This window comes from Neoarius graeffei, chromosome 9 (assembly GCF_027579695.1).
Source record: "Neoarius graeffei isolate fNeoGra1 chromosome 9, fNeoGra1.pri, whole genome shotgun sequence".
Lineage (NCBI taxonomy): Eukaryota > Metazoa > Chordata > Actinopteri > Siluriformes > Ariidae > Neoarius > Neoarius graeffei.
The window spans coordinates 49600482-49613797 of NC_083577.1; the positions used below are offsets into that span (position 1 = coordinate 49600482).

Consider the following 13316-nt stretch of genomic DNA (forward strand, 5'->3'; position numbering starts at 1 on the left):
AAAACTATAACCGATGCCACAAGCTGCATTAATTTCCTGCACATCCTGAACTGAAAAGCAATGCTAAGTAAGACTGTGTGCATGCTGATTACTAGGCGTGCAATGACCTATCGTGCGATGATGAACTGCGATACCAATTTTATAACTTTGAATCAACTATCTTTGTGTTGTTTAGACACCAGAGGGTGCAGTAATGTACAATAAGCAAAAGTAATAATTTCACGTGACTTCACCCTTGGCAGAAGTAACGCAGCTGTAACGCTGTGTAAACGCACAAAAAAAGCAGATCTAAAATGGAAAATGGCTGTTGTGAGATTGACTGACTGAACAAATAGATTCAACAGGAAATCATAGCTTTTTTTTTTTTTTTAAAGACTGATGAACACTAAAGAAAAAAGAACAGAGGGAGCACAAACGTTCGTTTTTTTTTATTATTTCTTGCCGTAATATTTTTACTTTATTGTTCTCCTGTTTCAGATACCAGCAGGTGCAGCCTTGTATCTCATTTTGTAATAGATTTATTTATATAAGCTCAGCGTGAACATGCATGCTTGTGTCCAAACTTTTTAATATGGTGCATGCAACCACACACACTCAGCCTCTAATTTTTCTCTCTGTGTCTCTCTGTCTCTCTTGAGCTCTTATTGGTACAGCAGGGGGCAGAGCCTTCTCTTACAAGCCCAACAGCCTTCGGAGTAGTGTCCAGGACTCAGACACAATGTCCTGCTTGCACTCAGCACACAATGTACACTTTTCTTAATCATTAGGTGACAATGGGCATACCTTACAATCCTGTGGGCTTGGTTTTTCTTTTCTTTCCCCTCTCTCTTGCTTGCTCACTCTCTCTCAACACAGTCTCTCTGTGGCCAGTTGGTGTTTCTTCTGTTTTCACGTGCCGTTTTATTGAACATGGTTGCCTGGGCTTGATTATTACTTTAATATTACGAAAAGCAAAATGATCTTCAAACTCCTTCAGAATCCAAGTCATCAATTATTCCTCTTCGATGGAAAACTGAGATTTTAATCATTTTGACTTATTTATTGCAGTTATAAGTTTGTAACTGCTAATTAAAATTGCGAGTCAAAGACTCGTTCAATATCACGCTAGCTGAATGGAATATATCTGATAGACCAGGGGTGTCCAAACTGATCCATAAAGGGCCGTGTGGCTGCAGGTTTTCATTCCAGCCATGCAGCAGCACCCTGATTTGGCTTATTCAATCAACTGACACACCCACCCTTTAATCAAGGGTGGGTGTGGCTGCAAGTATTTGACTATGTGAAGACAGTTCAGTTGATTGAATGAGCCAAGTCAGGTGTGCTGCTGCATGGCTGGAATGAAAACCTGCAGCCACACGGCCTTTTATGGATCAGTTTGGACCAGGGCTTTGAACCGGTTCAAGGAACGAAAACGAAAACCGGGAACTTTTTCTATTTCACATGGAACAGAAACGAAACCAGAAACTTTATTATTTTTTATGTTCCGGAACAGAAACGCTTATTAAAAATAATGGTAACCGGTTAATACCGGTTTTTATTTTGTTCCTCAAAGTTTCTGTAGCCTACAAATAGTCATTCTTCTCCTGCGCAAGTTTCTATGACCCGCTGGGGTTCACTTCCTGTGTGACGTTCGCTGACTGAATGGAGAGAGCGGGAAGGTGGACTACTATCATGTCTCCATGTGATAATAAGTGAGTAAGTGCATTACTGAGTGTCTGAGCAAAGAAGAGCCTGAACGTTGTAACCTCCCTATTGGCTGTTTGTAAAAATGTATCAGTTGTTGCCCTTCCCACGGGAATCATCGCGGGCTCGAGAGCCGAGACCTGACGAGTTAGTTCGTTGGTAGCAGAACAAAATGTCTGGACACAAATCGGGTTTTCAGAAAAGGAAAGAAAATAAACAGAGGGTCGAAAATACAAAAAAGGAGGCAGAAAATGCAAAACGAGTTTTAAGGTAGGACAAATGGTTACTTTTCTGAGGCAGCCCACTGTGGCTGCAGGCTTTCAGTTGTGTCATTGAATGGTTACTTTTCTGAGGCAGCCCGCCGTGGCTGCCTGCAGGCTTATTGATTATAGCCCATTTAGTTAAAATAGTTGATATAAAATGTTTATAGTTATGTGATGGTTGTCCTGATTTAGACTGGTGTTTTTGTTTTTTTTTTGTTTTTTTTTTGGGGGGGGGGGGGGGGGGGGTTGCGCGATGTTGCACCCGGGTCCAGATTAGGGCAGAACCGGCCCTGGCTACATTTCAGGTGTAGTTTGTTTTATGTATGTATGTACTTGCATAGATGTGTACTTGGTCTTCCAATATGGCGCCTAACAAAATCTTGCGGCGCGGTGACGTCATGCGGTAGCCCTCTATAGGGCCTGACTAGCCTTTGGTAACACACTAAACGAATTATCCGAATTATCTTTCATTTTTGGCACTTTTTCTGTTTGTGTAGATGGGAAGACATACTGAGAATCCAAATCGCCAACATTTGAAATAATAATTGTTTTGAATTATTTCTTGTCTTATTTAATGAAGGTTGAAATAGAATTAGCCTACATTTGGCTTAAGCTGGATGAGACAGAGACATAATTTTATAGCCATTTGTTAAACAGTTGACAGGGAACGTAATTAACCGTTCCGGGAACGAAATTTTTTTGTTCTAACCGGTTCGGGAACGTCTATTTAATGGTGGAACCCAAAACCGGAAACGTTAAAATTCCGTTTCTGTTCGGAACGAACCGATAGGAAAAAAATTCTGGTTCAAAGCCCTGGTTTGGACACCCCTGTGATAGACCATGAAAAAAATCCTGTTGTTGTTGTAATAATACATTCCTTTCAGGTGTTCAACGCGTCTTTCTCTTTCAAACTTCTCTCAAAATCTTCTGTATTTAACGAAACAAACCTGGCAGCCATGTTTGTTTACAAATGATCACAGTCACTCGCTAGCGCGGAAGTTTTACATATCATACGTATCTTATGGCATTTTCAGTTCACTAAGACCGTTTACTACGGGTGCCGCCAGCAAACAAAGGAATGCTTCTGCGCATGTGTAGCAGAAAACTTTCTCATTGAGTATTCACATCAGCTCCGACGTGTGGCGTCATATTAGATTAGATATAACTTGATTGATCCCTTTGGGAGGGTTCCCTCAGGGAAATTAAAAATTCCAGCAGCATCATTCCAGGATAAACAGAGAATAGAAAATAGAGAAAACTTCTAGATAAATTAAGTATTTGCATATACAAAAATAAAAAAAAAAAGAGATGAAAAAAGTCCAGCAGGAGAGGTATTGCACATTGTCCGGTATTGCTTATTGTTAGGCTAGGCTACTGCTCCTTCCTGTCCTCCTGTTACCCCTCCTGCCCCCCAGAGAGGTGTTGTACAGTCTGATGGCATGAGGGACAAAGGAGTTTTTAAGTCTGTTCGTCCTGCACTTGGGAAGGAGCATTCTGTCCCTGAACAGGCTCCTCTGGTTGCTGATGACGGTGTGCAAAGGGTGACTGGCATCGTCCATGATGTTCAATAGTTTGTCCATAGTCCTCTTCTCTGCCACCATCACCACAGAGTCCAGCTTCATGCCGACCACAGAGCCAGCCCACCTGATCAGTTTGTCCAGCCTGGATGTGTCCTCCTTGGATGTGCTGCCCCCCCAGAACACCATGGTGTAAAATAGGACACTGGTGACCACAGACTGATAGAACATCCACAGGAGTTTCCTGCAGATGTTAAAGGACTGCAGCCTCCTCAGGAAGTATAGCCTGCTCTGTCCCTTCCTGTACAGGTGGTTGGTGTTGCAAGTCCAGTCCAGCTTGCTGTCCAGCCACAGCCTGAGGTACTTGTAGGAATCCACAGCCTCCACCTCGACTCCCTCGATCAGAACTGGTCGTGACCTTGGTCTGGACCTCCCAAAGTCAATGACCAGCTCCTTGGTCTTTGAGATGTTGAGCTGCAGATGGTTCCTGTTGTAACAAATGGCAAAGTCCCTTACCAGGCTCCTTTACTCCTCCTCTCTGTCGTCCTTGATACACCCCACGATGGCTGTGTCATCGGCGAACTTCTGAATGTGGCATAGCTCCGAGTTGTAGCAGAAGTCTGCAGTGTACAGGGTGAAGAGAAGAGGGGCCAGCACCGTGCCCTGGGGTGCTCCAGTGCTGCTAATCACAGTGTCAGACAGGGCTAAACGATATGAAATTTTGTCCATATCTCGATATTCATGCCAGATATCTCGATATCGATACGATCGATTTCACGGAGCTCGGATTCAACATTCATTTTGCGCTCATTATAGAGTTTCGGAATGGCCACTTGATGGTATTTTATAACGCTTGTCCAGCGTCCGAACCTTTTTTTTTTTTTTTTTTAAAAAGCCCTCTTTCGAGATTGTGTACACAGGTACCATGTCTTTTGCAATGTGGTATGTTATAGCGTCTGTAATTTCTTTGTCTGGTGGACGTTGACTCGTACGGTGTAACGCTACTGAACGCATCAACAATCAAACTTTGCTTTGGCTTATTTTGGGATGACTGAGAAGTCCCTGGTGTTTCTCTCATTGTCATACACTCTTTGTGCAGCACACAATGGTGGTGTTTCAGGTGGTGAAACATGTTTGTTGTGCTACCTTGCCTCATCACAATTTTTGCTAAGCGCGACCTGCACAACACCTCACTCTAGTTAACATCGTCCTTTTTGAATCCAAAATACCTCCAAATAATGGAGGAAGATTTATGTTTTGGCACCAAGTCAGATTCTGCACCGCCACCGGCCGCATTATCTTCCGCACTCATTTTCTTTCTTTCTTTTTAATTTCCCCGCTGTGTCTGTAGTGTGTGCGCGTCGGTCTCCGTCTCCCTCATTCCCACCCTCCTATGTTTTGTCATTGGTTGGTTTCAGCTGTCGATCCACAGCAAGTATGAAATAAGGTTTGTGGTTGGCTGGCCTTAGCGGTGCATTCAAGGGCAATCGTAAAAATAATGTTTGTTGTGACTGCCAGAGCTGTACATGCAGGGTGAGCGCGGGGAGGGGAAATCTATATCGTTGCTTTTTCGATATTAATATCTTGAATGTTCATATCTAGATATAGATACAATAACAATATATCATTCAGCCCTAGTGTCAGACGTGATGTCCTTCAGCCTGATGTACTGCTGCCTGTCAGTGAGGTAGCTGGAGATCCAGGTGACCAGGCAGGGGTCCACTTGCATCCTGTTCAGCTTGTCCTGAAGCATAAGGGGCTGGATGGTATTTAAGGCAGTCGAAGACCAAGAGGAGGATCCTCACTGTGCCATTTCCCTTATCCAGATGTGAGTGGGCTCGGTGTAGCAAGTAGAGGATGGCATCTTCCACACCAACACCTGCCCGATACGCAAACTGCAGACAGTCCTGGGGCGTGTTGCACCTGGGGTCTGAGGAGGCTGAGGAAGAGCCGCTCCAATGTCTTAATCAGATTTTTATTTATTTATTTAGCTTTTGCCATAGGAAGATCTGTCTGTCTGTATGTATGTATGTATGTATGTCTGTATGTATGTATGTATGTAGCGCAGGTCTTCAGTAGTCGGGGGGGACACCTTGTTCAGGCCTGCTGCTTTCCTGGGGTGAAGCTTCCTCAGTTGACCTCTGACCTGGTCTGCAGTGATGTATGGAGGAGTCTGTGTTGAGGTGGGGGAGGAGGAGAAGGGGGCTGCTGCGATGACTGGGAGGGAGGTGTGTTGAGGGAAGAAGGAGAGATGGCTGCAGTGAGGGGGAGGGGGACGTGGGCTGGTTGAACCCGGTTGAAGGTCATTCAGCTCGTTTGCCCTCTCCACTGTCCCCCCCCCCCCCCCCCCCCCCCCCCCCCCGACTCTGGTCTTTGTGTTGTGGACTGTGATGGTTTTCACACCTTCCCAGACCTCCCTCTTGCTGTTCTCCTTCTGCTCCATCTTTCTCCTGTAGCTGTCCTTAGCTTCCCTCACACAGCATTTCACTTCCTGCTGTGCTTGTCTTGACAACCATATTCAACGCTCATTCTCCATTGGGTAGAGTGATGTGTAATACACGTCGGATAAGCGATATGCTAACAATATTGCATGCTATCAAACCAAATGAATGAAACCTGATAGAAGGGAATAGAATACATGTTTTTATTCCATCGAAAAAGTGTCCTGTATGTATGTATAATCTCCTTTAGCTTTATTGAATGAATGATTATCTGAATCAGCTGTTTTAGGCTCAAGAGACCATTAAGAAAAGGATATTGAAGACTTTTGCCATAAAATATATTAGAGTAAAATATCACTGCAAACCAGTGAAGTATTTTGGGATAAACTTATTTGGTTATTATCACAACCCCCAACAGGAAAAGGTGAAGGGAAAATGAATGAATATTTGGTTATGTTGTAGTGTTATCAATTAACTCAATTGTAGGCTGTTTTTAAACCTTTTTTTAAATCACAGCTTACTATCATACTACTGTACTTTTGACCAAAATCTGCTTACAGAAAATCACTCCAGAAACACGTTGCCTTACCAGGATATTATTTATTTATTTTTACAGAAACAAAAATGATCTGAATTTAGCATTATAAGGTGGAGGTGTAGAGCCAATTAATAAGCTGCAGTTCCTTCTCAAGTTACAAAGAATAAAGGGTATTTTGAACATCTTAACCCAGAGTTTGAACACTAGTGCCTTAGCCATCTTGTCTAGAATGATTGTGAAGCAAGGTTATCATGAATCTGTCAAACGTACTCTAAAAATCAGCCATCTAACCATCAGTGTAAAGGGGCATCCGAAGTCATTTTATTAGTATCTGTTGCACAGCTGAGTTGCAATAAGAGCAAGAGTCATCAGGAGATGTATCCCCCTTGGCCCTCACATGAAGCCCCACTCCAAATTTTCCTAAGTTGAATTGGTTGCCATGGAAATACGGGAAAAAATAATCACAGAAATCCCAAAATGTCAAAAGCACAACTCCTCTCATCACTTAACGTAACTGTCAGGTCTTGTGAAAAAAAAAAAATCCTAATAGTTAGTTATGCTCCGGAAACTAAAATGTTTACAGACGGATGGACAGAGCGGATGGATTATTCCCCCACATTATATGCTGCTGGGATTTATTTAAAAAAAAAAAAAGGGGGAGTCTCTCTGCAGTGACAAGGTTGAAATGGCTGAAATGAATTATATAGAAGGCCATGTGGGAGCTAATTATTTTTGCACGATTTTGTGAAAGAGTAGCAAAAGTGTTTATTCAGTCATGTTCGATTCAATAATTTATTGATTGATCTTGTCAGAAAGGTAATGCACAGAAATCTTTAAAATTATATTGCTCCTTGGCGATGGCCAGGCAAAATACAGTATTTGTCCAAACTGTCTGAAAGGACCAATAGGAGAAGTGTTGTATTGTACAGTATATTCAAAATGTGATTAGAAGTATAATGGATGTTTGTGTATTTTTATTATTAATTATATTCTCAGCTGTTTGACTTCAGAAGTGTCAACACAACATTTGCACTTTATACATTTAATTCAAAATGCAATATCCCTTAAAGAAGGAGAGAGCGTGAGAGCTGTTTGAGTTCACATTTATAAATTCAGAATATAAATGCTACAATATTACTCTCAGATTCAAGGAACATATTACTCTCACTTGAATAAGCAGAAACATATATATATATATATATATATATATATATATATATATATAATTTTTTTTTCTTCTTGTTATAGTAACATGAGGTTCCTGATGATCGCGCTTGCCTATTCAGTACCTACAGGAGTTGTAGCTGGATGGTCTGGTGTGTTGGACATGATTCTGACTCCCATCGAAGTTAGCCAGGTAAGAAAACGCATTACTTCAACATGAACACACACCGGAGTTATTTTAAATGAATGGGACTAATCCAAGCGGTTTTTTCCCCCCCCCCACAACCCCAAATCAGAAAAAGTTGGGACGGTATGTTGAAATTAAAACTGAAAACAATTTGTAAATAATATTTGACCTGCATTGCACTCAAAACAATACACCAGCACATTATTGATGTTTTACCTCATGTATTTTTTTTTTCCCAAAATAAACACTTATTTCAATTTAGATTCTTGCAGCACATTACACAGGGTTCCTACGCAGTATGGAAAAGTACGACATTTGATTTTAGTCATTTCCAGGCCTGAATAAGTATGGAAAAATGAAAATAAAGCTTGGAAAAATTTGTTTCCCAACTATTGCCCCTACTTTGTTTTCTAAAATACAACCCCGATTCCAAAAAAGTTGGGACAAAGTACAAATTGTAAATAAAAACAGAATGCAATGATGTGGAAGTTTCAAAATTCCATATTTTATTCAGAATAGAACATAGATGACATATCAAATGTTTAAACTGAGAAAATGCATCATTTAAAGAGAAAAATGAGGTGATTTTAAATTTCATGACAACACATCTCAAAAAAGTTGGGACAAGGCCATGTTTACCACTGTGAGACATCCCCTTTTCTCTTTACAACAGTCTGTAAACGTCTGGGGACTGAGGAGACAAGTTGCTCAAGTTTAGGGATAGGAATGTTAACCCATTCTTGTCTAATGTAGGATTTTAGTTGCTCAACTGTCTTAGGTCTTTTTTTCTCGTATCTTCCGTTTTATGATGCGCCAAATGTTTTCTATGGGTGAAAGATCTGGACTGCAGGCTGGCCAGTTCAGTACCCGGACCCTTCTTCTACGCAGCCATGATGCTGTAATTGATGCAGTATGTGGTTTGGCATTGTCATGTTGGAAAATGCAAGGTCTTCCCTGAAAGAGACGTTGTCTGGATGGGAGCATATGTTGCTCTAGAACCTGGATATACCTTTCAGCATTGATGGTGTCTTTCCAGATGTGTAAGCTGCCCATGCCACACGCATTAATGCAACCCCATACCATCAGAGATGCAGGCTTCTGAACTGAGCACTGATGACAACTTGGGTCATCCTTCTCCTCTTTAGTCCGAATAACACAGCGTCCCTGATTTCCATAAAGAACTTCAAATTTTGATTCGTCTGACCACAGAACAGTTTTCCACTTTGCCACAGTCCATTTTAAATGAGCCTTGGCCCAGAGAAGACATCTGCGCTTCTGGATCATGTTTAGATACGGCTTCTTCTTTGAACTATAGAGTTTTAGCTGGCAACGGCGGATGGCACGGTGAATTGTGTTCGCAGATAATGTTCTCTGGAAATATTCCTGAGCCCATTTTGTGATTTCCAATACAGAAGCATGCCTGTATGTGATGCAGTGCCGTCTAAGGGCCCGAAGATCACGGGCGTCCAGTATGGTTTTCCAGCCTTGACCCTTACGCACAGAGATTCTTCCAGATTCTCTGAATCTTTTGATGATATTATGCACTGTAGATGATGATGATATGTTCAAACTCTTTGCAATTTTACACTGTCTAACTCCTTTCTGATATTGCTCCACTATTTGTCGGCGCAGAATTAGGGGGATTGGTGATCCTCTTCCCATCTTTACTTCTGAGAGCTGCTACCACTCCCAAGATGCTCTTTTTATACCCAGTCATGTTAATGACCTATTGCCAATTGACCTATTGCCAATTGACCTAATGAGTTGCAATTTGGTCCTCCAGCTGTTCCTTTTTTGTACCTTTAACTTTTCCAGCCTCTTATTGCCCCTGTCCCAACTTTTTTGAGATGTGTTGCTGTCATGAAATTTCAAATGAGACAATATTTGGCATGAAATTTCAAAATGTCTCACTTTCGACATTTGATATGTTGTCTATGTTCTATTGTGAATACAATATCAGTTTTTGAGATTTGTAAATTATTGCATTCTGTTTTTATTTACAATTTGTACTTTGTCCCAACTTTTTTGGAATCGGGGTTGTATAAAATTAAGTCAACGTTCAAACTAGTGAGTTTGAGATCATTTAATTTAAACAAGGCAAGACGTGTGCGTGATTTTTCTGAGATGATTTCTGTGGCATCTGCCATCAGTGACCTATCTAACGTTAGCACGTTGGGCCTACAGTACTTGTACAGAACTTTAAAAAATAATAATAATAATCGGCATGAATGCACATTGCAACACTACCAATGGGTAATTGTAAGTTTTCTGATAGCTGGAAAGTTTTGCCAGTGTTGCAGGGCTGCCCCCAGGCGTGAACAATGTGTGTATGTTTGTCTCTGTGTATTTGTGCATCTGCCTGACAGTGTTTCTCTTGCTCGGTGTGTGTGTGTGTGTGTGTGTGTGTGTGTGTTAGTTAGAACAGATGTGTGTGGGAACACAGTTGCCCTTACTTATTTGTGTGTATGGTGCACTCGCACAAGTCTGATATCTGTCTTACTACAATGTTTTATCTTCATATTTGAACGTGTGTGTATGGACGTCTCTGTCACTCAACCAATCCTTGCAGCAGGATGCAACTGGCTTCCTCTGTGTTGCCGTTGCTTACATACTTGCCAACTCTACCGATTCATGCGGTAGCCTACCGATTTTGAGAGGTGAATACCACCTACCGATTTTAGTTCTAAAAAAAAACAAAAAACACACATTTACAAAATAATCAGTGAACACTGTAGAATTCACTCTTCTGATTTTGTTTCAGCTGTTTTCAGCACAGGAGATACAAGTATATAACATTAGTCATATTAAGAGAAGCCAAGTGCCAGTAGAATGGTGCGATAATGATGTTGAATCTAAATTGTATCGCTCTGTCTCACCATTCCACTGGTTCTAGTTCTAGCCACTTGGCAATGAGGTCACAAATTATAACAAATTGCTCCAATATTTGTCCAAAAAAAAAAAGGCACAGCTTTGGTGATCATGAATAATGCATTTTTCAAAAGGGGGGGGATTTTTTTTTTTTTTGCAAAAACGGTAAGTTCAAGGCAACTTGTTTGTCAGATCATCAAAGCATTGAGGCAAGGTGAGAAGCATTTTGTGAAGTGTGTCTGTGCGATTTGAGGATCAATTTTCTTCAAATATGGCACACAGAATGCAGGAGAATGCACCATTTTACGCTCCCCCGATGCATCAGGGGGAGCATGCCCCCGGACGCCCCTAGAAGAGCGCAACTACGTCCTGCAATCTGATCTACCGTTTTTTTGTTGTTGGTGTGTGTGTGTGTGTGTGTGTGTGTGTGTGTGTGTGTGTGTGTGTGTGTACTTGTGAGTATGGGCTTATGACTGAAGGAGGGATATAAAAAGACAAAGGGGGAGAGTGTTGTAAACTTTTTGCGACCAATGATTTTACATTTTATTCTCAGTTCTATGTTAAGTTTTCAAAATGCATTCCTTTGATGTATGATTTTGTAAATTATCATTTGACTTTATTTATAGTTCTTTGTTGAACTGTGTTTATACAGTGTTTACGGTAAAGTTATACTCCATCTAATATTTAATGATGCAAAGTCAATGGACTTCTGTTTCCTTTTCTTTTGATGAGTTGTACATCAACATCCCCCTGTTACTGTTACAAGTAGAAGTTATCAGTTTAGTTTTTCAAATTGACATGGCAGGAAACAGAATAACACTGCATTGTTGTAGCTTTGCAGCTTGACTAAAATGCTGTCCACTGAACTTGTCTGGGTTTGGTTTTAATTGATTTTGTATGAACTACAGTACCTTGCCACAGGGATGCACGATAAATTTTGGGCCCTTTGAAAGAATACAAGATCAGTAGTTGCTTGCTTTTGGCAATTATTTGGCAACATACTAGCATACATGCTCATAATGTAACATGCATATTAACAGTTGGATTTTAAAATCATTTATTTAAATAATAAACTTCTAGTTATTTGTTCTCTGGTGTCAAATATGGTCTGAAAAATGTACCATGAAGTCTGGAAATTTGAATATGGAAAAAGTATTGGAACCCTGACTACAAAAAAGTTGGGACGGTAAAGCATTTACCATTTTTATAATGTTTCCATTCCTTCTCACAGCACTTAAAAGATGTTTAGAGACTGAAGACACAAAGTGATGAAGCATTTCAGTTGTCAATTTGTCCCAATCTTCCTGTGAACAGGTCTTAAGGTGTGCAAGAGTACTGGGTTGTCATTGTCATATTTTTTTGTTTCAAAATTCGCCACACGTTCTCTTATGAGGACAGACACCCTCTCCTTCCACAGTCATGCCTTTCTAAAGTGTGCAGAATGTGGTTTGGCATTGCCTTGTTGAAATATCTCTTGGAAAAGACGTCCATAGCTGCCAACTACTACGAATAAATCGTATTTATTACGATTTGTCGTTTTGATTACGAAAATACGAATTTACTACAATAAAATACGATTTTGCCAATTTTCATGGGTCATTTTCAAAGTCTATCACCGGTGGGATTCGTATTTGAACCCGTTGTCTTTCAAACTGTCTCTGTGCGTATAGGCCAACGCTCTGACCAATCAGCACAACAGTGACTGTGACGTAGTCAGAGCGACAGAAAGCAGTGCGGGAGGGTAAACCATAGACATATAAACATAGATGCCGCATTCTGCGTAGAATCATACGTCATCCTCGCCGCCATATTGGATGTGGCAAAGTAGAGATTCTTCAACCATCTCTGGTATAGTGTCTAGACAGTAGCCGAGAATAAAGATGCCTCATTCATGTGCTGCGTTTAACTGTACCAACAGGTTTACCATACAAACGAGATCACATGGGATTACCTTTCACAGGTGAGACTGGAAAAATGCTTTTCAATACTGTTCCTTCAGTCTTCAGTTTCCCAGTTCATCTCCACCGGGTAGGTGTAGAGTTATAAGCAGTGAGAATTGGATAATACAGTGCCACACTATGATGAACGTTTTTGAACGTATGATGAATGTTTTTTTAACCTTTCTGAATGTGAAGGAATCGGTGATGTATTTTGTTTTGGTATCACGTTAGAACCTGGCCGAACTCAGTTTGGCGGTCATTCAGCTCACTTTATTCAACGAGAGTAGGTCTGTGTGGTGACTCAATAAATAAAACGGTACATTTTTATTTTCATTCACTATTTCCAGTTTTTCCACTATTTCCATCATTTATCATATTCAGTCTTGTAGGTTGGTTATTGTGGCCTCAGGTTTTGGTAGCTTGCTACGGTATGCTGACGGATTAGCTTACCTGAGCTATCTATCGCGTATCTGTCACTAGTTTGCAGTGTACAGGGTATTTCGCACACTATATTTATAACATCACATTAAAAGTTGTGTGTTGTTTTGATGCCTGTTTGTTTCCCAAATATATACGCGTGTCTTAATGGGTGAATAAAAGGCATCGAGTTAAATATTATTGTAGAAAGGGGCTTTATGAAGTTTAGTCCATTTACTTGCATTGGTTTACGGGGAAGATTTGCCACATCCAATATGGCGGACACTCTGACGTATCC

At 40.9% G+C, this 13316-nt stretch overlaps 1 protein-coding gene across 1 annotated transcript in view; it reads left to right on the plus strand.

Moving 5' to 3' along the window:
• Positions 1–13316, plus strand: part of slc49a4 (solute carrier family 49 member 4) — a 106011-nt gene that overhangs the window by 56300 nt on the left and 36395 nt on the right. The window contains exon 5 of the mRNA XM_060928743.1: positions 7691–7799. Within this exon, the coding sequence (XP_060784726.1) occupies positions 7691–7799 (109 nt within the window). The remainder of the gene's footprint in view (positions 1–7690; positions 7800–13316) is intronic.